The sequence below is a fragment of the Cololabis saira genome, chromosome 1 (genome assembly GCF_033807715.1).
Source record: "Cololabis saira isolate AMF1-May2022 chromosome 1, fColSai1.1, whole genome shotgun sequence".
Classification (NCBI taxonomy): domain Eukaryota; kingdom Metazoa; phylum Chordata; class Actinopteri; order Beloniformes; family Belonidae; genus Cololabis; species Cololabis saira.
In genome coordinates this window covers 42,332,517-42,353,720 of record NC_084587.1, presented here as the reverse complement: position 1 = coordinate 42,353,720, position 21,204 = coordinate 42,332,517, and the positions used below count along the sequence as shown (strand labels likewise).

At 46.1% G+C, this 21,204-nt stretch overlaps 1 protein-coding gene across 1 annotated transcript in view; it reads right to left on the bottom strand.

The window, feature by feature from the left end:
• wdr17 (WD repeat domain 17) overlaps positions 1–21,204 on the bottom strand; it is a 39,804-nt gene that overhangs the window by 562 nt on the left and 18,038 nt on the right. The window contains exons 9-30 of the mRNA XM_061733084.1: positions 21,185–21,204; positions 19,965–20,056; positions 19,661–19,743; positions 19,266–19,352; positions 18,679–18,843; positions 18,487–18,602; positions 15,947–16,033; positions 15,513–15,662; positions 15,306–15,436; positions 15,064–15,189; positions 11,994–12,149; positions 11,525–11,589; positions 9,584–9,716; positions 9,409–9,497; positions 8,847–8,946; positions 8,637–8,776; positions 8,178–8,289; positions 7,959–8,100; positions 7,597–7,699; positions 6,134–6,235; positions 4,772–4,870; positions 1,427–1,494 (exon numbers count right to left, since the gene is read on the bottom strand). The exon at positions 21,185–21,204 is cut by the window's right edge and continues 149 nt beyond it. Coding sequence (XP_061589068.1) covers positions 1,427–1,494; positions 4,772–4,870; positions 6,134–6,235; positions 7,597–7,699; positions 7,959–8,100; positions 8,178–8,289; positions 8,637–8,776; positions 8,847–8,946; positions 9,409–9,497; positions 9,584–9,716; positions 11,525–11,589; positions 11,994–12,149; positions 15,064–15,189; positions 15,306–15,436; positions 15,513–15,662; positions 15,947–16,033; positions 18,487–18,602; positions 18,679–18,843; positions 19,266–19,352; positions 19,661–19,743; positions 19,965–20,056; positions 21,185–21,204 — 2,366 coding nt within the window. The remainder of the gene's footprint in view (positions 1–1,426; positions 1,495–4,771; positions 4,871–6,133; positions 6,236–7,596; positions 7,700–7,958; positions 8,101–8,177; positions 8,290–8,636; positions 8,777–8,846; positions 8,947–9,408; positions 9,498–9,583; positions 9,717–11,524; positions 11,590–11,993; positions 12,150–15,063; positions 15,190–15,305; positions 15,437–15,512; positions 15,663–15,946; positions 16,034–18,486; positions 18,603–18,678; positions 18,844–19,265; positions 19,353–19,660; positions 19,744–19,964; positions 20,057–21,184) is intronic.

The window sequence follows — 21,204 nt, the reverse complement described above, 5'->3', positions numbered from 1 at the left end:
AAGGAGGGAACGATTGTGTACGTCAGGTTTCGGCCAACAAAGGCTGAGCTAGAACCTCGAACGAGATGCAGAAGATTCCCAACTGAACCCAAGATATTCCAGTTTTTTTCTTGTCAAATGTATTATATTTGTTGCTATATGTGCAGTTTTGTATTTCGGACCTTCAACACGTTCCAAGTTCTTAAGTGGTGGACAAGTTCAAGGCGGCACCAATGCTCCAGAGACTCTAGAGACACGTTGATCAGCGGTGAGGTCGCCGCAGAAACCACAAAAAGGCTGACTGAGAGCTTCCTGCAGATGAAAGGCATCAGTGGTAACTACGACAACAGTGGCTGGGAACTGCTCATTTCCACCTGTGGAGTTAGGTAAGTCCAGGGGAGAGAGGTCCAGGAGGACGACAGGAGGAAGAAGTGGGTTAACTATCAGACGAAGGAGCATGGACCAAACGTGAGCTCCAACGAAGAAAGTCTCATGGGCTGAACTCTGGAGACCAGAACACTCTACCGACTCCAGCAACCCTTCCAGGGCCATAAGGTCCACATCTACATCTAGGAGGGGTATCACACAGCACCACAAAGTGCTCATGGTGACTGCAGCTCATCTGGAACCAGGGCCAGCATCCTCTGGGGCCAGCATCCTCCAGGGAGCAAAAGGGTGGGAGCTGAATTTATCCTGATCGTCACTGAGGCCTGACATGGTCACCTGGTCGGAGCTGGAGAAGAAAGCCGGGTTTTGTTGTGACCAAGCCCACTCGTCCGGGAGAGCAGAGGGCACAGTTGGCGAACGGGCCGTGTAGGTGGAAAGCAGCAAAACAGAAGATCTGAAGCATTTAAGATCGATGTTGCTCAAAGATAATTTGGAAGGGATTTACATAGTTCTCCTTCTGCAGTGGAGAATATCTTCAAACCGTCCAGGATGGACCATTACATGGTGGAAACATACCAGCCAAGGAGCACCACAAGGCTCTGTATGAGGACCTCTGTCTCTGTAATTCAGTGCCATCTTGATTGAATGAATACAAACGTCAGTCCATATGCAGATGACACTGATTTATTGATCAGATTAACCCAAATCAGTATACAGGATATTTTTTAGATGAATAGACGTGATACTCCAGATTTTTGCGATGGCAGCATTAATGCCATTAAAGTATTTTTCAACAAGACAAATTGGGGGCGGAAGTGGTGCAGATTTTACTGTTCCAACGTTTTTGGAAGGTGTTGCAGGTCTGAAATGTAAAACTGGGTGTATTTTAATATTTCCTGTGAAGAAAACAAAGTCAAAGCAAACGTAAGTGTTGCCTCAAGTGTTTCTGATTTGATGCTGTAGACACTTTATCTCATCAGCCACTTCCCATCCCATCACAGAGCCAATCAGTGAGCAGCACACTCTTCCTCTCAGACTGGAATACATCAAGGACTGTTACCAGGGTCTGTGGGCCGGAGTCTCCTCTCGAGGCGGCTGAACTCTTCTTGTTGATGGTCTGATGGAGGACTGTTGAAAACAAGAGAAGTGATTGGATGAGACCGGAGCGTTGCAGACGCCAGCAGGACATACAGCAGCACTGTAGGTGTGAACATGTGGACATAATGTGACTGTTTGAACCTGGGATCAATTAAGTCCATCTATCTCAATGAATGCCCCAGATAAGACCCCATCAAACCTCAGATTCAGGAGGAAAGATGCTGGTTCCATTCTCTCAGCTCTGAGAGGAGAGTTCAACCAGGAGGGAGTCAGAGTCACCACTCCTCCAGATTGGAAAGAGCCAGCTGAGCTGGTTCCTCTGGCTAGGACGCCTCCTGGACGCCTCCCCGGGGGGGTTTCTTTTTTTTTGTAACTTATTTTTTTATTAAAATTTTCTCTCAACAATTACAGTGTCAGGATACATCATACATAGGGGTGTAACGGTACATGTATTTGTATTGAACCGTTCGGTATAGCGTGTTCGGTACGGAACGGAGGTGTACCGAACGAGTTTCCACACGGACATATTAAGTAGAGGACCGCACGTTGTGGAGCAGAGCGCTGCTGCAGTTGCGCTCACACCGAGAAAGTATTAAGATTAAAGAAAAAGGCACTAACTAATGAAGAACTAAAGAGCTAAGCACATAATTGTGACAAGTCCAGTGTTTCCCCTACCATGAGACCCCCCGCCAGGCCTAAAAAAAAAAAAAACTGATCATTTACGTTTATGAGCGCCTCTGCAGCGCTGTTTTGCAACGGGAGTCAACCTGCTTCGTTGCCTAGTAAAGCCTGATTTATGGTTCGGCGTTAAATCAACGTAGAGCTTACGACGTAGGGTACGCAGCGACGTGCACCGTACGGCCGCTCGCTGCGTACCCTACGCCGTAGGATCTGCGTTGGTGTAACGCGGCACCATAAATCAGCCTTAACGATGCGAGTACCGCTGCTGAGAGCGCGGGCATATTATTATACATTATGGGATGTATAGAGTTTGTAGCCAGCCAACTATGGCGCCGGCCAAAAAAAGAAAAAATATCGCGGGCGACAGACAACATGATATAAAGAAATGTTTCTGCCAGGTACGTGTGTTTGTGTTTGCATGTGACGCTGCAGGGAAGCCTGAAGGAAAACACCGCCCGACAACACACGTCCGCGGGGTCCTAGCGCCGGCACATGTAGAGCCAATGTTATTTTGTGTGTGTGTAATAAACAACTAGCACGTTTATATTTTGCATTTTGTTTTCTTGTACCGAAAATGAACCGAACCGTGACCTCCAAACCGAGGTACGTACCGAACCGAGATTTTTGTGTACCGTTACACCCCTAATCATACATACTGTACATAGTTAAGCACTCATCCTTAGATCAATGTCCTTGTTGTTCAGTAGCAATGGGGGTGTCCTCTTCTCGTCTTCTGTAATCAGTCCATTTTTCACATTTATCCTCGAATTGTGTCTCTTGTAGTCTCAGTTTATGTGTGATTTTCTCCATTACAAAAATCTCTTCCACAGTGCACATCCACTGCTCCTCAGTCGGAGGGTCTACTTTGTACCACATTCTGGTCATTGTTTTTTTTACTGGCTGACAGCAATACTTTGACAGGGTACTCATCTTCTTTCTGTATTGTATCTTGTGTTAAGTTCCCCAAGTAAAGTATCTTACATGTTTTTGGTATCTCATACCCTATTATCTTATGTAAACCCCTCCATATTTTGTCCCAGTATCCTTTTAACAGGACCAGAATACATGTGTATGGTCAGCATCCATGTGGCCACATGCATATTGCATGGCTACTGAGTAGACACCGCCCCTTTCTTAATGTTTGGGGTTATAAAAAATCTGGCCATATTCTTCCAGTTGAATTCTCTCCAGATCCTGGAGCTAGTGGACGTGCACTGTGTTTTACAGATATTAAACCCAGCTTCCTCTGTTATTTGTTCTTTTAATTCCTTTCCCCATTTTTCTTTAATATAAAAGGAAGAAGACTTTCTACATGACATTAAACTATTATAAAGGACTGAGATTACTCTCTGAAATACCTCAACAACCTCACTTTCAGTGTCAGTTTTTATCTCTTTCTCATAATAGTCCTTTATTTGCAGGTAGCGATATCGTTCATGTTCGTCTAGTCCAAATCTATCCCTCAACTTCTCAAAACTCTGCAGCTTACCCCGTTCAACCATTGTACATATTGCTGTGATCCCTTTTCTTGCCCATTGTTTGAACCCTTTATCATTTGTTCCAGGTATAAACCAATCATCAAATGCGAACCAACTCAATTTCTTTATCTCTTTCTCCAGTTTATACCTTTCAACGACGGTATTCCATATTTCAATTGTATTTTTAGTTATTACATTCAATTGGTTACCTATTTTTCCCAATAAGCCTTTATATGCTATCAAGTTTCGTACTTCAACGCCCGCCTGCTCTATCTCTATACTTTTCCATCTTGAAAAATACTCACTGTTACACCAATATATCAAAGGTCTGATTTGTGCAGCATAGAAATACTCCTCGAGGTTCGGCAGGGCCAATTCCCCGGGGGGGTTTCAGACTAGCTGTACTGGGAGAAGGTCTGAGGAGGACCCGGGACATCCTGGAGAGATGAAGTCCATCTATTCATCCATCATCTACACCTGCTTATTCCTGTTTGTAAGGTCATTTTTATCTGCTGGGAGCTTCCTCCAGCTGTCCGTGGTGACGGGTGGGTAACACCTGGACAGTCTACTGCGGGAGACTCAGAAGAAACATTCAAATCTGTTTGATGCTAATTGTTTTTCTTTTTGCTGTTAAAATGCAAATCCGCAAATCTGGTTCTGCAAATCAGTGTTCTGATGTAGAAGTGGCTGTCTTTGCAGGAGTGGCATCCTCGATGCGTCAGAGAGCCTTCAGTCTTCAATAATCGGAGCTCCTCAAACCCAAAGGAGCTCTTCATCATCAGACAGAAATGCATCCACCTCCTGAGAGGAGTTGCTCTCCATCACTGTAGCTCTCTGCTTCTGGGTTTCCGTGGTAACTGACCTCATTGTGGCACCTCTTCAGCATCTGGGCCTTCCTCCTCATCATGTCCAGAGGAGGAAGCTCATCAGCCGGCACCAACAACCGATCATCATGCCCACCCTGCCTGGTTATGTGTGTGTATGTGCGCGTGTGTGTGTGTGTGTGTGCGTGCGTGCGTGCGTGCGTGCGTGCGTGCGTGCGTGCGTGCGTGCGTGCGTGCGTGCGTGCGTGCGTGCGTGCGTGCGTGCGTGCGTGCGTGCGTGCGTGCGTGCGTGCGTGCGCGCGCGTGTGTGTGTGTGTCACCTACATGCTGTTGGTTTGGGAACACGCCCTCCAGGCGTCCAGCTCCACGGACAGCTGCTCGATCTTCAGAGGAACACACACCTCCCTCCTCTTCAGCAGCTGACTGAGAAACAGAAAAAACCTTCACTCGCTAGTCGGCTCAAGATGATCCGAAGCATCGGCCGGGCTGCCCAACACCATGCCGGAGATCATCACTGCTACGTCAACCGGTTAAATCCGGCCTGCTCGTTAGTCTCCAACGCTGAAGTCTCTAAACCTGTGACCTCATGTGCTGCCTCCATGTTCAGACAGATGCTTTTTGCAAATGATTTGGTTCTGTTGCATCACCGGGCCTAGACCTCCAACTCTCTGGAGCGGCTTGCAGCTGGGATGGGAATCAGCACCTCTAAATCAGAGTCCTCGGTCAGAAAAGGGTTCCCTCTCCTGGTCGGGGATCAGATCTTGCCCCGGCTAATGGAGCTCAGTTATGTGGGGTCTTGTTCATGAGTGAGGGAAGGGCGGAGCAGGAGATCAGTAGGTGGATCGGAGCAGCGTCCGCAGTCATGCGGACTCTCCGTCTGTCAGTCGTGGTGAAGGAGGAGCGGAGCCGAAAGGTGAAGCTCTCCATTTACCAGTCGTGTACATTCCCACCCTCAGCTGTGGTCACCAGCTGTGGGCGGTGACCGAAACACTGAGATCGTGGAAATGAGTTTCCTCCGCAGGGTGTCCGGGCTCTCCCTCAGAGACGGTGAGAAGCTCGGGGTAGAGCTGCTGGTCCTGCACATCGACAGGAGCCCGATGGGCCTCTGGTGAGGTTTTCTGGGTACGTCCCAGTGGGAGGAGAGTCCGGGGAAGACCCAGGACACGCCCCCACGACCTGACCCAGGTGAGAGGAAGAAGCAGTAGAGCAACCATCTGCTTCTGGTTCTCATCCTGACGGTGCGTCTGTATGTATTTTGTTTATAGACTTTTTATCTGTGCATCTTTAGGAGTTTGAGATTCAAGCTAACTGCACTCATATTTGAGTTCTGGAGTCGATCCAGAAGCCCTCCTGAGCGTTGAGCGGCTCTGATCCAGAGATACTGAACGATGCCATTGAAGTCGCTGCAGCTGAAGGAGCTACAATCAGCTGATAACTACAAGGGTTCACTTACTTTCCCATCCAACACCGTGAATGTTTAAAAGACACCCAATAAAAACCTGATAAACTTTGTGGTGAATTGATTCCAAGTGGTTCTAACTACGATAAACCCGTTCCACTTCCAGCACAAGCTGCTGCAGAACCAAGCACGGCAGAGGAGATCAGGGGGACACGGGGAAGTGGGTTCTTGGTGTTTTTATAGCTGTGGACGGTTTTAGTGAAACTCTCACACAGGTGAGCATTTACCTGGTGTACTCGTAGAGCGCAGGTACGATGCTGAAGTAGTTCCTTCTGATGGCCAGCAGAGCTCCGATGTACCCGCACAAGATCAACAGCTCACTGCGGGCTCTACACACACACACACACACACACACACACACACACACACACACACACACACACACACACACACACACGCGCACACACACACACACGCGCACACACACACACACACACACACACACACACACACACACACACACACACACACACACACACACGCACACACACACACACACACACACACACACACACACACACACACACACACACACACACACACACACACACACACACACACACTCAGGTAATTACCAGTCATGGTCATAAATACAGCAGTGATGTTAATGTTATGCTGATGACACCTCATTTACATTTTCAGTCGAAACGCTTTATAAATTCTACTTTGGTCTTAAAATCACTTCATGATGACAAATAAAAACAAAACAAGTTCCATCTTCTGTTTCTGGATCGAACACAGAGTTTATATTGATGATGCAGCTACACCCGGCAAAGATTTTTAAATATCTTCTCTTTTTGGACTTCCATGTTGATTTTATTATAAAAATAATATAACTGATTGTTTGAGCTAACTTTAACTTCACCTTATGTAGTAACGCTACTTCTGACCACATGGGGGCGTAATGATCTGCTGAGTGGGGAAAAACAAGCCGCTAGCTTTACAGCCCTAATGAGCAGCGACCAAACATCGCTTCAACTTCCAGGTTGAGGACAAAAACTTCCTGGTTGAGGAAACAGGAGAACCAAGAGGAAGTTGCAGCTCCGCATCTGACCATTTCTGACCTTTTCAGATCTGGTTTCAGATCTTGATTCAAATCTTGATTCAGATCTTGTTCCAGATCTTGATTCAGATCTTTTTTCAGATCTGGTTCCAGATTTTGATTCAGATCTTGTTCCAGATCTGGTTTCAGTAGCAACACTTGAAGTGAGGATGTTTGGATGGTTTGATCAGAGTGAATGTTAAGTAATATTCATTTCGGGTCAGTTAAAACTTGGGGAGGTGGGTATGTTCCCGCTGACGTTCGTCATCTGTCCATTTCTGGATTAACCAGGTTGGGGAAAGTCAGCTCCTGCCAACATGGCATGCAGAAACTAAAATAAGTCCTCAAATGTACTCCTCAAAAAACACATGGGTGTTATCACAGGAGCCTTGTTCAGTTCTCTACGGTCTGTGTGAGGCCTCTGGATGCTGAAGTGGCTTGAATGTGACGGATCATCTGATTGCAAGACAGAGTCATGTAATCTGAACAGACATCTGCAGATAACCCGAGTCGACTTTATCTTCATATTGTAAAACAACTTGTTTGTTCTATCGATAATATTTACTGGATGAAATAAGGGACTTGCATCTGTAGTTCTTATCGTCCCAATATATGAGGAAAAAACCAAACTCGCATGAATGTTCTCACTCAGTCATCTTGGCCATGATGAGGCGGTCGGTCCGGATGTAGCTCATCAGGTCCAGGATTGGGTAAACGGTGTCCACCGTCCAATCAGAGCCAGCCAGCTGTTCTGGTGAGACAGAAAATGAAAGAGTTTCATCTGAACCAAGACGTGACGGTTCAGGGTAAAAGGCAACACATTTATGTCAAATGTCCAGTTTTCAGACAAATTCAACACTTCTGGTCACCAAATAATCAGCTCACGGACGAAAAGCACCAGTTCAGGACCTTCTAACCGGACCACTGGGCCAAAGACGGGGAAGCACATCTTATCTGGGTAGGAGATGAACGTATGGACAGGAAAGCAGACACTTTACTGCATCTGGTACCTTTAACGTGATTGATGCCGATCTGAAGGGCGTTTTCGGGTTCACAGCCCAGCAGGTGGAGTTTAACAGCAGAGAACAAATCTCCGTCGCTCGCGGCTCCTTCTGCCGACGCCGTACACTCCTCCATCGAGGGGACGCCGCACTTTAAACGACAAACAGCTCAGGTTATTATCGGAGCCCCCCCCCGCTCCCGCCTGAACGGACGATGGATCTCCTCACCCTTTGGTGGACCTGGTTGATTTCTGCAGAACTTCCCGGGTAGAAGGAGCACAGCTTGGCCAGTAAGATGTGATTATCTGGGATCATTTGCAGCAGCTCAACTGAAAGCTCCCTGCATGAAAACAGAGAACACGAGAGCTGCGTTTGTTTGCAATTTCAAAGCTCATTTTGTGGAGAAATGAGGCTTCAAGCAAAGCTTGGCTCTGGTTTCCCACGCTCAAAGCTTTGATATGATATGACGATAATTGTGATAATTCAGAGATGATTTTTGCACCATTCAAATTCATAGATGCTTTATTAATCCCTGAAGGGAAATAAACTGTGCAATGTTGTGTAACGCCAGACGAATCCATCACACATGGCAGCTTTTCAGCAGATTTGACAACAAGGACTATAAGAAGAACTGGACAAACGGGCTGTGGTTCAGAGTTTAGTCATAGCAGGTGTGTGGAGATTTACCATGTGGGGGTGGTCATGTACTTCCTGGCCAGCAGTTCAAGGCAGTAAGCCGTGCTCTGATTGGCTGCCTCGCCGAGGACGAGACCCACGCAAGCCGCCAATTCCAGCTCGTTCCCCCGGATCAGACTGGTCATGGCTAACTGGAAACACATTTACACACTTTAAAGCTGCCCTGCATCCACGGTGACGCGCTGATGATGAGAGTGGTACCTTGACGTCGTCCACAGCCAGGTGGCAGCACGCAGCCAGAACCGAGCAGCCGTCCTGGAAGTACCACTCGGCGAGCTCCTTACAGACGTGATGGAGGAGGCTGCCGAGGAAAAGAGAAAACACGGCTGACGACCAGGCCTCTCAAATCTGCTGCGACATCAGCAAAGACAGTTAAGGAGGAAAGATGCTCGCAGCCGGAGGCGAGTCAGTCAACAGCTGAAGGCCCATCAGAGGTGATAGTCACTTTCATGAAATACTTACAAATGATCACAGCTGCAATACTTTAATGACGTCAAACGTCCTCCCAGTGTCTTTATTTCCTCTCCTAAACTCTCCAAGTTGAATTAGACAATACAGTTCAGCTTTAGATGTTTGAAGTGAAGATCAGAACAAAGATCAGGTGATGCAGTTTTGTGCGGTTCTGGTTATTTCAGTAACCACGTGTGCAACTGCTTCAGTGTTAAAGTCCAAAGGTTTGTGAGGTTTCTGTTAAATGTTGTGGAGTCTTAAACCCCCAGACAAACGTGACCTTGTGATGCAGCGGTGCGGCAGTGTTTGGTACCTCTGGTACTGCTGTCTGCTGTCCACGTCGTTGCTCGTGTGATTCACCGATGAACTCTGCGGCAAACGGATGTTCCCTTCACACGCTCCCTGAGAACAACACATCCGATCACTTCCCCTCCCACGACTCATAATCCCTTCCTCCAGGTGTGTGTAGCCCCGCCTCCTCTGTGTACCTGTGCAATGAGTAAGGCCTCGAGCAGCTGCCCCCTCCCTGTGAAGAAGGTCACCAGTTTTTTGACATCTCCGGTAGCGATGCAGTATGGGACAGCATCGTCGTTGTCCTCGGCCATCAGCTGGTCGGCTCGTCTGTAACCATAACAACAATGTAACAATGTAATGTAACATGTTTTTAAAAAGAGGCTCAAGACCCATCTCTTTAATCAGGCTTTTAACTGACTCATTTAACTCTTTTAAATTTCTTATGCTCACCCTTATTTTTATTGGATCTTACTGCTCTGTTTTATATTTAGTTTATCCTTTTTTTATCATAATTTATTTTCATTGTTTTATCTTAATGTTTTATCTAAATATTTTAGTCGTTATTTATGGTCTATTTTATACATTTTACTGTCTTATTCCTTTAGTTTTTAATGTCTTGCTTTTTAGACATACTTTTAGGATTTTATGTTATGTTATACTCTTTTAAACTCTTTTACTGTATTTTATCCTGCTTTCTTGTAGCTTTTATCTCCAGTGTTTCCTCATGGGGAGCCTCCATGCTGGGAGTGACTCTGGCCTGCAGGGGGTCGTCCTGGGGGTGGTTCTGGCCTGGATGGTTGTGGAGCTCTGCACCACGGCTTCACCGCTGTGGTGTGGACTCCTCTATCCGTCCGGGCCGGGATGGTCTCTGAGGGCCCCCCCCCCTTGTAGCTGCGGGCTATGAGACCTCCTGGCGTGGACGGCTCCCCGTTACCGTTTCCTCACCTGGATCCTCTGTGCCTAGCCATGTCTACACCATGTGTCTGCTTGTGTCTGTCTGTGTGTGTGCGGGGAGGGGGGGAGGGGGAGGGGGCGAGAGGGGGGGAGGGGGGGGGCATTAATACATTTTATGTTTATGTTTTATGGAAAGCACTTTGTGTTACATTTTTTGTATGAAAGGTGCTTTACAAATAAAGTTTGATTTGATTTGATTTGAACCATGAAACAAACCTGTAACAACTATGTAACAAACCGGTAACAACCATGTAACAAATGTAACAACCATGTAACAAACCGGTAACAACCATGTAACAAACCGGTAAAAAACATGTAACAACCATGTAACAAACCTGTAACAACAATGTAACAAACCGGTAACAACCATGTAACAAACCTGTAACAACCATGAAACAAATGTGTAACAACCATGAAACAAACCTGTAACAACCATGTAACAAACCTGTAACAACCATGTAACAACCATGTAACAAACCTGTAACAACCATGTAACAGATCTGTAACAAATGTAACAACCATGTAACAAACCTGTAACAACCATGTAACAGATCTGTAACAAATGTAACAACCATGTAACAAACCGGTAACAACCATGTAACAAACATATAACAACCATGTAAAAAACCTGTAACAACTATGTAACAAACCTGTAACAACCATGAAACAAATCTGTAACAAATGTAACAACCATGTAACAAACCTGCAACAACCATGTAACAAACGGTAAAAAACCTGTAACAACCATGTAACAAATGTGTAACAACCATGTAACAAACCGGTAACAACCATGTAACAAATCTGTAACAAATGTAACAACCATGTAACAAACCTGTAACAACCATGTAACAACCATGTAACAAACCTGTAACAACCATGTAACAACCATGTAACAAACCTGTAACAACCATGTAACAAATGTAACAAACACGTAACAACGACAAACATGCAATGATTGTCTTAAACAAAACAGGTGATAATTAAAGCATTCAATCATTTTCAATGCCTGCTTCATCCTATATTTCATTTATCTTTATTCCTTTGACCGTTCTTTAACCAGGAAGGTCCTGTTGAGATCCCAGCACATCCCACAGACACAGGATATTTGCAGTTATAAACACAGTTGCAATAAAAGTGGGGGGGGTACAGCTGCAGTTGGTGGTGTCAGAGCTGTGCTTCACCTCTGCATGAGCTTCCTCCAGTACTTCATGGAGACTCCTGGAGCGACAGCCAAGGCTTTCTCCCACTGAAACAGACACAAGCGACACATCAAATCACCTCCATAAACAGATCAATCCGTCGCCTTTGTCTCATAAAGTTGGTGAGAGGACCAACAACCAGCAGTCACATCACGCTCAGACGCCACGGTCCCTTCTTTCAGAGCCAAAACTGGTTCTTAGACAGTTCTGGTCCAAGTCCCACAGGGATGCAGAACAACCCAACTTTACAGATCTACTCTGGTTCCTGTTTTGAGGGAGGAGTTTTTTAACATCCAGATAAACAGCAGAGGTGGAGTCAGGGGTGGAGATCACAGAGCTGCGTCCAGCTGCTGGGAGGGGGGTAGTGGGACAGGGATTCCTCCCTGGTCGGGATCGGGTCTTTAGTTAGTAGTCACATGCATGGGGGTCCCCCTGAACCAGAGTCACACACCTGCCCCAGCTCCACCATCAGCTCACAGTATCGTTGGATCTGTCCCAGTCTCAGGTGGATGTCCGCCGCCTCCTCCAGCCGCTCCTCCTTACTGGGAGCCCCGATGCCGCCGCCGAACTTGGACATCTTGACAATGGTCAGCTCCTGGGCTTCAGACTGAAAAACAGCAGCGCAGCGATTAAAAAGAGGACAAACGACAAAGATAGGGCTGAAACGATTCCTCGAATAATTCGAGTAATTCGATTACAAAAAAATGATCAAGGAATTTTCTCTGCCTCGAGGAATCGTTTAATTTTGCCAGCTCAAAGCAGGTATTTTGCCCGGACTACGTTTAATGCGGCACAACGCGCTGACTCGACGCACGTAAAGGAAGAAGAAAGATGCTGCAGATATATTGGTTTTTTTACTTAAAGAAAAGGCAGAAAATGTCAAAAGTGTGGGAGTGTTTCAAGCTGGGCACCAAGGCTAACACTGTTGCATGTCTTCACTGTAAGACAGCGCTTGATACCACAACAGTACGTCCTCAATGCTGCAGCATCTCCACCCAACACCCTGTTTACTCCGACAGCGGAGGGCCGTCACCTGAGACAAGGTAAAATTAAGTTAACGTAGCGCTAATTAATAAGATTAACGTTACGGTACCTTGCTAACATAACGTTAGCCCTGTGAAGGGCTAGGTTTCTATTAATTATGACTACTGTCGATGCGTGGCTAACGCATTTAATCTGTAAATACACAGAGCTGTAGAGTGATGAGTGTGAAAGATAAAAATGTAATAAAGCTAACTGTGTAGTTTTCAATTTTAGCTCTGCAGTCATTGATGGATAAAACATCAAGCAGCGCTGGTGACTAATGTGCTCCAATACAGCAGGTCTCAGAATTTTATTTTGAACACTGCCAAAACTCAAAATCTTATCAAGACTTTAACTTAAAACTTAACTAGAAATTTGTTCAACACAAATGAAAGTTCAATTGAAACACGTGGGAAAAACACCTAACCTTTTAAGTGATGTGTGTTATCAGGTGTAATGGCATTTTTAGGTTGGAAATAAGAACATTTCTTGGTAAGATCCTTAGTTTTTGGAGTGAAGGCAGTGAATTTGGTCAACTGGTGTAAATTCAGGGTTTTTAAATGCACAGCCATGAACCTACTGTATTATATAATTTAGTCTTAGTAATGCCAATTAACATCTAACATCTTATATATATATTTATAATTGCTCTTTAACTAAAAAAAAAAATGTTTTATCCGATTACTCGATTAATCGATGGAATTTTCAGTAGAATACTCGATTATAAAATATTCCATAGCTGCAGCCCTAGACAAAGACGAGGTCAGCTGCAGTCTGAAAGAATTCAAGCTTGTTGTCCTGATGGACAGAAGATTGCCAGATGACTACCCCAGGCTCATTTCTGCTTTAATAATCCTCACTTCAGCCACAAGAGGGAGACATACTGGTCTGAGCTACCTCTTGAAACCTTTAGTCCTCCGTAGCGACATGTTTCCTCATGATGAAGAAACTCATGAGCAGAACCGAGGAGGCAGTTTAGGAAATGTATGCTGTTCTCACGTGTTTTTATCTGCAGGTGAGAGGTTCAACGATCATGTGAAGTGAGTAAAACGCGGATGATTTGATCATTGATTACTGCTTCTCTTTTCTGTGCACAAGCTGGATTGATTCAATACTTCCTTGTTTAAATAACAGACAGCTGTTATTTAAACGAGCCTCTCTGTGACCTGATTGGTTGTCTGTCTCATCAGGGGGCGGGGCTTACAGCGGTGTAGTCTGGGTATCTGACCTCCCTGCTGTGACTAAAGGCTGAGTTATGGTTCTGCGTCAAAACGACACCAGCATCGACGCGTAACACACGCCGTCACTGACCTGCACCTCCCAAAAATTGTAACTACGCGTCGAGGCGACGCAGACCAAACGCAGACCGAGAGGGCTGTGATTGGTTCGCTTGGTAGCAACACATTTCCTGTTTCCGGTTTGAAGCAGTCGTGAACTTTCAGCACTCTTTTCTTCGTGTATGTGTGATTTTTTTTGTTTTGTTTTTTTGCACAATAGTTGTCCTTATCTCTTTGATTCACTGTGACCGGAAAAAGTCGGATAAACCATTCAGGAAAAGATCGCTAACTAGCAGTCACGGGGGACACTGCACCGCGGTGAAATGGAGTGACGGAGAAGTCCGAAGGGTTCACGACGGCGTCACGGTGACGGCGTGTGCTCTGCGTTGGTTTGACGCAGAACCATAATTCAGGCTTGAGACACAATCCAGGAATAAATTAATCAGTGGTTCCTCTACTGACCACTAGGGGCGGACGGCCGTCTGGAGCATGCACCTTCACCACCAGGACTAACCAGAGGAGATCGTCTGGTTCTGGATCATCAGCTTCTACTTCCTCCAATGAGATGAGCTGATGTGGGCGACCTCTTCCTTCCAAAGAAGGTAAGTTCATGACCTCCGACTCAAAGAGTCCAGAGGCCGGGCTGGGTCGCTCAATGACGGCAGGCGTCAGCGGCGTTCCCGTTCCCGTCCAACGGGCGCTAGAGGTCTTCACGACTGTCGTCTATCGCTGTAACTCACGATTCAAGGTGAACTTAACTTGATTTCATCATTTTTAGGTTACATGACCCTCCCAAGCTTAGGAACTGGACCAACGGAGATCAGTTACGCGTTACCGAGCCATCTAGTCTGCTCCGCCCCAGTGACTGGTGGGCGACCTCGGGTGAGTGCAGCCCGCGGCTGCCTAGCAACTGAGCAGCTGAGCAGCCTCGGCTCGCGGTGGCAGGAGCTCCGCTAGCCCTCGTTCTGATGTCATGTCAGTGGCGCCGTCTCGAATGAAGACGCTCGGACGGGTTTCAGCACAATGAGGATGAGATAAAGTAGCTAACCTGTGGTAACTGAGGTAAAGTGGGCGTGTACCAGACATTTCCAGCACCATTTGTTCCACCCCTTTGCCCATATTTGGATTTCTGGACTGGGTTGGGTGCCAGTACGCTTTAAGAGCACCTTCTTAAAGCATACTGGCACTGGCGAGGGGGGTTCGGTCCGGTTCATCACTCACCGTCTTGAACTTCAGCAGGTGTTTCATGTGCATCACTCCTTTGCTGTAGCTGGCGGGCAGCAGCGAGTCGTCCTGACCGCCGATGACGGACACCAGGTCCCAGAGGTTGCTGCTGCCCCCTGGAGGCTGCAGAGGAGACATCTCTCACTAGCATGCAGGAAGACTCACGACTTCATGTCCCCACTAGACGTCTTCACGGTTAAACTGACGTGAGACACCATCGACCCTTCAGAAGTCCTTACCGAGAAGCACTCGGAGAACCAGCGCAGCTTCTTGGCCCGGACGTCGGCCGTCAGTTTGTCCAGGTCCTGCTTGACGTCTCTGGAGACCTTACCGCAGAGCAGCGGCGGCGCGCCGGGAACCATGGCCGTGTCTGCAGGGACGCAGGGAGCGGCGTGGGTCAGGCGGGCCCTGAGAGCCGAGCGAGCGGCTCCGGGGTCCGATCTCACCTGTGTTTCCGATGATCTTCTCCCACGGCTGCTCGGTGACCACGTTGAGCAGCAGAGGAGAGATGAGCGGCGTGAGCGACCAGAGCCTCACCGTGCTGTCCCTGCTGCAGCTGGCCATGGTGAAGGGACGGTTCTGGTGGCACGTCAGACCTGCTCACGCACAAGCACACACTTCACCATCTAGAAGGGTCATAACTGAACTGAGATTAAGAGTCTAATTCAGGGTGTTTTGGTTATTTTGGCTGAAACTCTGAGAAGCTTGACGTTCTCTACGTAACAAGAGTTTTCATTTAAAATCAAAACGCTGTCGCGTTAAAGCAACTTTTTTTGAGTTTTATCATTTTCATTTCCATTTTCTCCCAGAGGGACCTGGTCCACCGTCCTGTGACGTCATCATCCCTTATGCATGTGTGGTGCAGTGGATGGTGTCTCACCGTAGACGTCGGCTCCGTGGTCGTAGACGGTATCCAGACACGTGCCGTCCCTGGTGTCCCACACCCTGATTGTGTAGTCCCAAGAACCTACAGAGCCGTACAGTCAACACCTTAAACATTTCCCACCATAAAGCAAAAGTAATAAAATAGGTGTCAGGAGTAAATATACAGTAAAGGAGGAAATAAAAAGAATTCATACGCATGTAAATGAGTGTGTGTATGACCTCATACTGGTATACTGACATATGTATGAGCATGTAAATGTAATTGGACCTGTATGTTTACACGTAGACAGTGCGTACTTGATACTTTCATTTCATCGATATGTATCACACTAGACCAGGGGTCGGCAACCCGCGGCTCTAGAGCCGCATGCGGCTCTAGAGCCGCATGCGGCTCTTTAGCGCCGCCCTAGTGGCTCCTGGAGCTTTTTCAAAAATGTTTGACCTTTTTTTTTTTCCTTTCTTTCTTTTTTTTTCTTTTTTCATTTTTTTCTTGTCTTTCTTTTTTCTCTTTTCTTTTTTCTTCTTTTTTCCTTTTTTTCCTTTTTTCCTCTTTTTTTCTTCCTTTTTCCTTTCCTTTTTAATCTTGACATTTCGACTTTTTTCTCAACATTTCAACTTTTTTCTCAAGATTGTACTTTAACATTAATCTTGACATTTCTACTTTTTTCTCGACATTTCTACTTTTTTCTTGAAGTGCATAATAAAAAAAAAAATCTTCCCCCAGTTATAACTAATATAGAAACATGCAGCATGTGTTGCCTTCATTCTAAGGCGTATAAAAGACTTTTCATTTTTTGCGGCTCCAGACATATTTGTTTTTTGTGTTTTTGGTCCAATCTGGCTCTTTCAACATTTTGGGTTGCCGACCCCTGCACTAGACGGTATCCAACCGGACAGGGAAGCCCCTCCCCCTCTAAGCCTGTCCTTTTCTGTTTGTCCTACGTTAAAGAGTCTGTCCTTTTATTCCAACACGTTACACACTCACTCACATGCGCTGCTACACACCTCACAGTCACCAGGCTGCACCCATCACTGTCTTGTCTTCTCGTTCCTGCTTGCTGTCGGTGATTTCGGCCCCATTTGAGAGAATCAGGTTGTTTGTTTTTATGTAAAGTTACGCGTAGCAACCCTTGTTTGCCTGTTAGCTGCGCTGTGACGTCTTCAAGAACACAAGTACCAATAACATCAACCACTATTAAGGGCAAAATAAGCGAAGTATATGACATACTATCAAAAGAATGCCATTCATCTTTTTTACCTTTATTGGAGATCTGGGAAACTGACTTAGCAATTAAATTTGACGAAAACATTTGGCTTAATATCTGTGACAGAATACATTTTCCATTTACAAGTAACAAAATTAAAGAAACCAACTTTAAATTCATTCATAAATATTTAACACCAGTAAAAATGAATAAAATTTCAAATGACAATTCACCAAACTGTCCCAGATGTAAAACCAATAAAGGTACCTTTGCGCATATGTTCTGGTATTGTGAAAAATGAAATGGATTTTGGAACTCTATCCACTCATTTAGTAAAGCTGCATTGGCGACACAATTTGATTTATCCCCATGTGCCTATTTATTAAATGAACTGCCAGAAATACGAATGGACTCAAAGAAATACAGACTGCTAATTACAATAACATATTATGCAAAAAAATGTATTCTTCTACTTTGGAAAGGGGAACAGCTGCCCACCTTTGAAATGTTCAAAGAACAAATAATACAATTCCTCCCATTGGAGAGGCTAACTCTCAAAGGACACGGCCGAGAACAAATGTTCCGTGAACTGTGGTCTCCACTCCTAAATCAATTAGGGGGAGAAAATATGGACTGACATGACTCACTAAATGAGCTGTCAAAATGTTGCTGTTATCTCATGTATTCACTGTATTTATTAACCATTGTCTGCGTCTAATTTTTGTCTGTGTTTGGATGTTTGTTTTTGTTTTTTTTTCTTTTTTTTTCTTCTTGTTTTGTTTGTCAATGTTTGTCGGGGCTCCTATTATAAAATAATAAAAAGATATTTAAAAAAAAAAAAAAAAAGAACACAGGTACGCGCTCTCACGTCCTCCAACTAATGTTCCCCAAGTACGGACGTTGCGTTCTGGGAATTGAGACACGGGCCGGGATACATGAGACCCAACACCTGTTCAAGAGACCACAGGAGGCCGCGTGGCGGTCAAAGACGTCCCTGATGGCAGCCATCCATCCATCCATCCATCCATCCAGGGATGGATGGATGGATGGATGGATGGATGGATGGATGGATGGATGGATGGATGGATGGATGGATGGATGGATGGATGGATGGATGGATGGATGATGGATGATGGATGGATGGGTGGATGGATGGATGGATGGATGGATGGATGCTTTTTGACCCTGCAGTCTATCAGCTGATGGTTAGATGAAGCCTCCATCTCTAATCATGCTGTGATCACTCAGCCTGAACAGAATCAAACACCGACAACATATCGATCACGGAGCAGCTGATATTAAACACAGATGTCCGTTTGAGGGAGCTCACCTGAAATGAGCAGGTAAGGAACCTCGGTGTTCCACATCAGGCCTCTGACGGGAGCCGTGTGGCCGCTCAGCACGTTGATGCAGGCGTCCTGCGTGTAGTCCCAGATCCGAACGGTACTGCACACACACGCAGACGCCTGGTCACGTGACCAGCCCGGAGCAGAAGTGCTGTGAACCGCCTGTTAGCACTCACCCGTCATCGGACCCGGAGCACAGGATCCCCTCTCTGAGCGGAGACCAGCGGACGTGGAAGACCTTGGCCAGGTGTCCGGTGAAGACCTTGAGAGGCTGGTCGGAGCTGGTGGCCAGGTAGTACACCCGCACGCTCTTGTCCTCGCAGCCCGTCGCTATCATGTCTCTGCCAGGAGGAGGAAGGTTAAATGGGCTCAGTTTGGTTGCAGGACTGGCTCAAGACTGCGCCAGGACTTGCTGTTTTATTGCTCCATTTTATCCATATTCGTGAGCACCAACGTTCAGAAAGATGGATGAATCAACGCAGGCTCCACCTGCTTCCACATCCAGCTCAACCGTGATGTATGAAAGGCCCTTAAACAGAGCGGTCCAGACCCCCAGTCCACCTCCTCCAGCTCCTGTGGGACTCCACAGTCCTTGCAGACCTCCAGGGAGCCATGGAGGAGGCTTCCTAACCACATGAACCACCTCAACTGGCTCTTCTGGGTGTGAAGGAGCAGCAGCCGAAGACTAAACTCGTCTTTATTTATACAACAACAGTATAATTACCGGTTGTATGAAAAATGGCGGGTTAATCTGCGGTCTTACTTGTTGTTTTGGCTCCAGTCACAGCCGAACACCGCAGCAGGATGCTTGTACTTGTGGAGGATCTTACCATCGACGGTTCGGATGATGCTGTTGGATAAAACATATGTGACTCTCAAACACACAACCTAGTTTAAATGGTCTCCTCAGCCTATTCAACTACCTCTGGTGTTCCTCAGGGCTCGATCTGGGAGCCACTACTTTTCATTATTTACTCTCTTCCTCCCAGCCACATCTTTCATGAGTTTAACATTATATTCATTTTTATGCAGATTATCCACCCAAGTCTATGCCCCCACCCCACCCCCAGCACCACCTCTGCTGGTTTCACCAACTGAAATCCTTCTAAGAGCCACTAAACAAACACAACATTGCTGTTGAAGGAGACAAAAACTCACCAGAATCCATCTCCGCTGCACGTCGCGATCCTCTTTGAGTCTTTATGGCTCCATGATATGCAGAATATCCCGTTTTTACCGTGCTGGAGTGAAACAGAGGCGTCATCACCACACTGTTCACCACTTCACTCAACAGAACCCACGAAAACCTGCACTTCCTCCACCTGGACTTAACATCCTGAAGCGCTGACAGCTAATGAAATTACTTGTAAGTAAAAAAAAAAAAAAAAGCAAGGAGCTGCCTTGTAACTAGTCGATGAAATGAATTTTTCTCACAGTTACGAAACACAAACTCAGTCTGAACCTCGTTAAAGCGGGTGATGATTTTTCCCTTCCGGACGTCCCAGATGAACGCTCCGTTGCGAGACGTCGCTCCAGCGATGCAGTTCAGGTCTCCTTTGAAACAACCGAAACACAAACAGAGATGTCTTTCTCATGACAACACCCACACGTGAGACAGCACCGGTGAACAAAACGGCGAAACCAAGCTATGGGAAGGATTCCTGAGCTGGAGCTAGGAATGGGCGATATTTTACCGTTCACCATAAACCGTCAAAAAAATTCCTCACGATAAGAATTTGTCATGTCGCGGTAAAAATGATAAATTCCCGTTGATGATGTTTTTGTGTAAAGCTGATTTATGGTTCTGTGTTAAATCCACGCACAACGTACGGGAAGGAAGGAAGGAAGGAAGGAAGGAAGGAAGGAAGGAAGGAAGGAAGGAAGGAAGGAAGGAAGGAAGGAAGGAAGGAAGGAAGGAAGGAAGGAAGGAAGGAAGGAAGGAAGGAAGGAAGGAAGGAAGGAAGGAAGGAAGGGAAAAAGGAAGGAAGGAAGGAAGGAAGGAAGGAAGGAAGGAAGGAAGGAAGGAAGGAAGGAAGGAAGGAAGGAAGGAAGGAAGGAAGGAAGGAAGGAAGGAAGGAAGGAAGGGAGAAAACAAGGAAAGGAAGGAAGGGAGAAAACAAGGAAAGGAAGGAAGGGAGAAAACAAGGAAAGGAAGGAAGGGAGAAAAGAGGAAGGGAAGAAGGAAGGAGAGAGCAGGAGGAAAGAAGGAAGAAAGGGAAAAAGGAAGGAAGGAAGGAAGGAAGGAAATGAGCCTGAAAGAAAGAAAGAAAGAAAGAAAGAAAGAAAGAAAGAAAGAAAGAAAGAAAGAAAGAAAGAAAGAAAGAAAGAAAGAAAGAAAGGAAGATAAATTCCCGTTGATACGTATTTGTGTAACAAACATGGTGGATCTGAGAGCGAGATAGATTTATAGTTATAAAGGTGGAGTTGAATTGGTATTTTTTAATCTTCATTTTTATCGTTATCGGGATAAATGCCAGAAATTATCGTGATACATTTTTTAGTCCATACCGCCCATCCCTAGCTGGAGCTCATATTTGCACCCGGGCGTTTCTCCCAGTATCACCTCACTTCGGTTGGACCCAGATATCCAAACTTCAGTTTCTCCAGTATCGACACCCATTAATACAAGTTCCTAACCTCCACATCTGCGTTTTTAAATCATCTGTGCTGTGTTTTATGTACCTGGAGCCCAGGACAGCGAG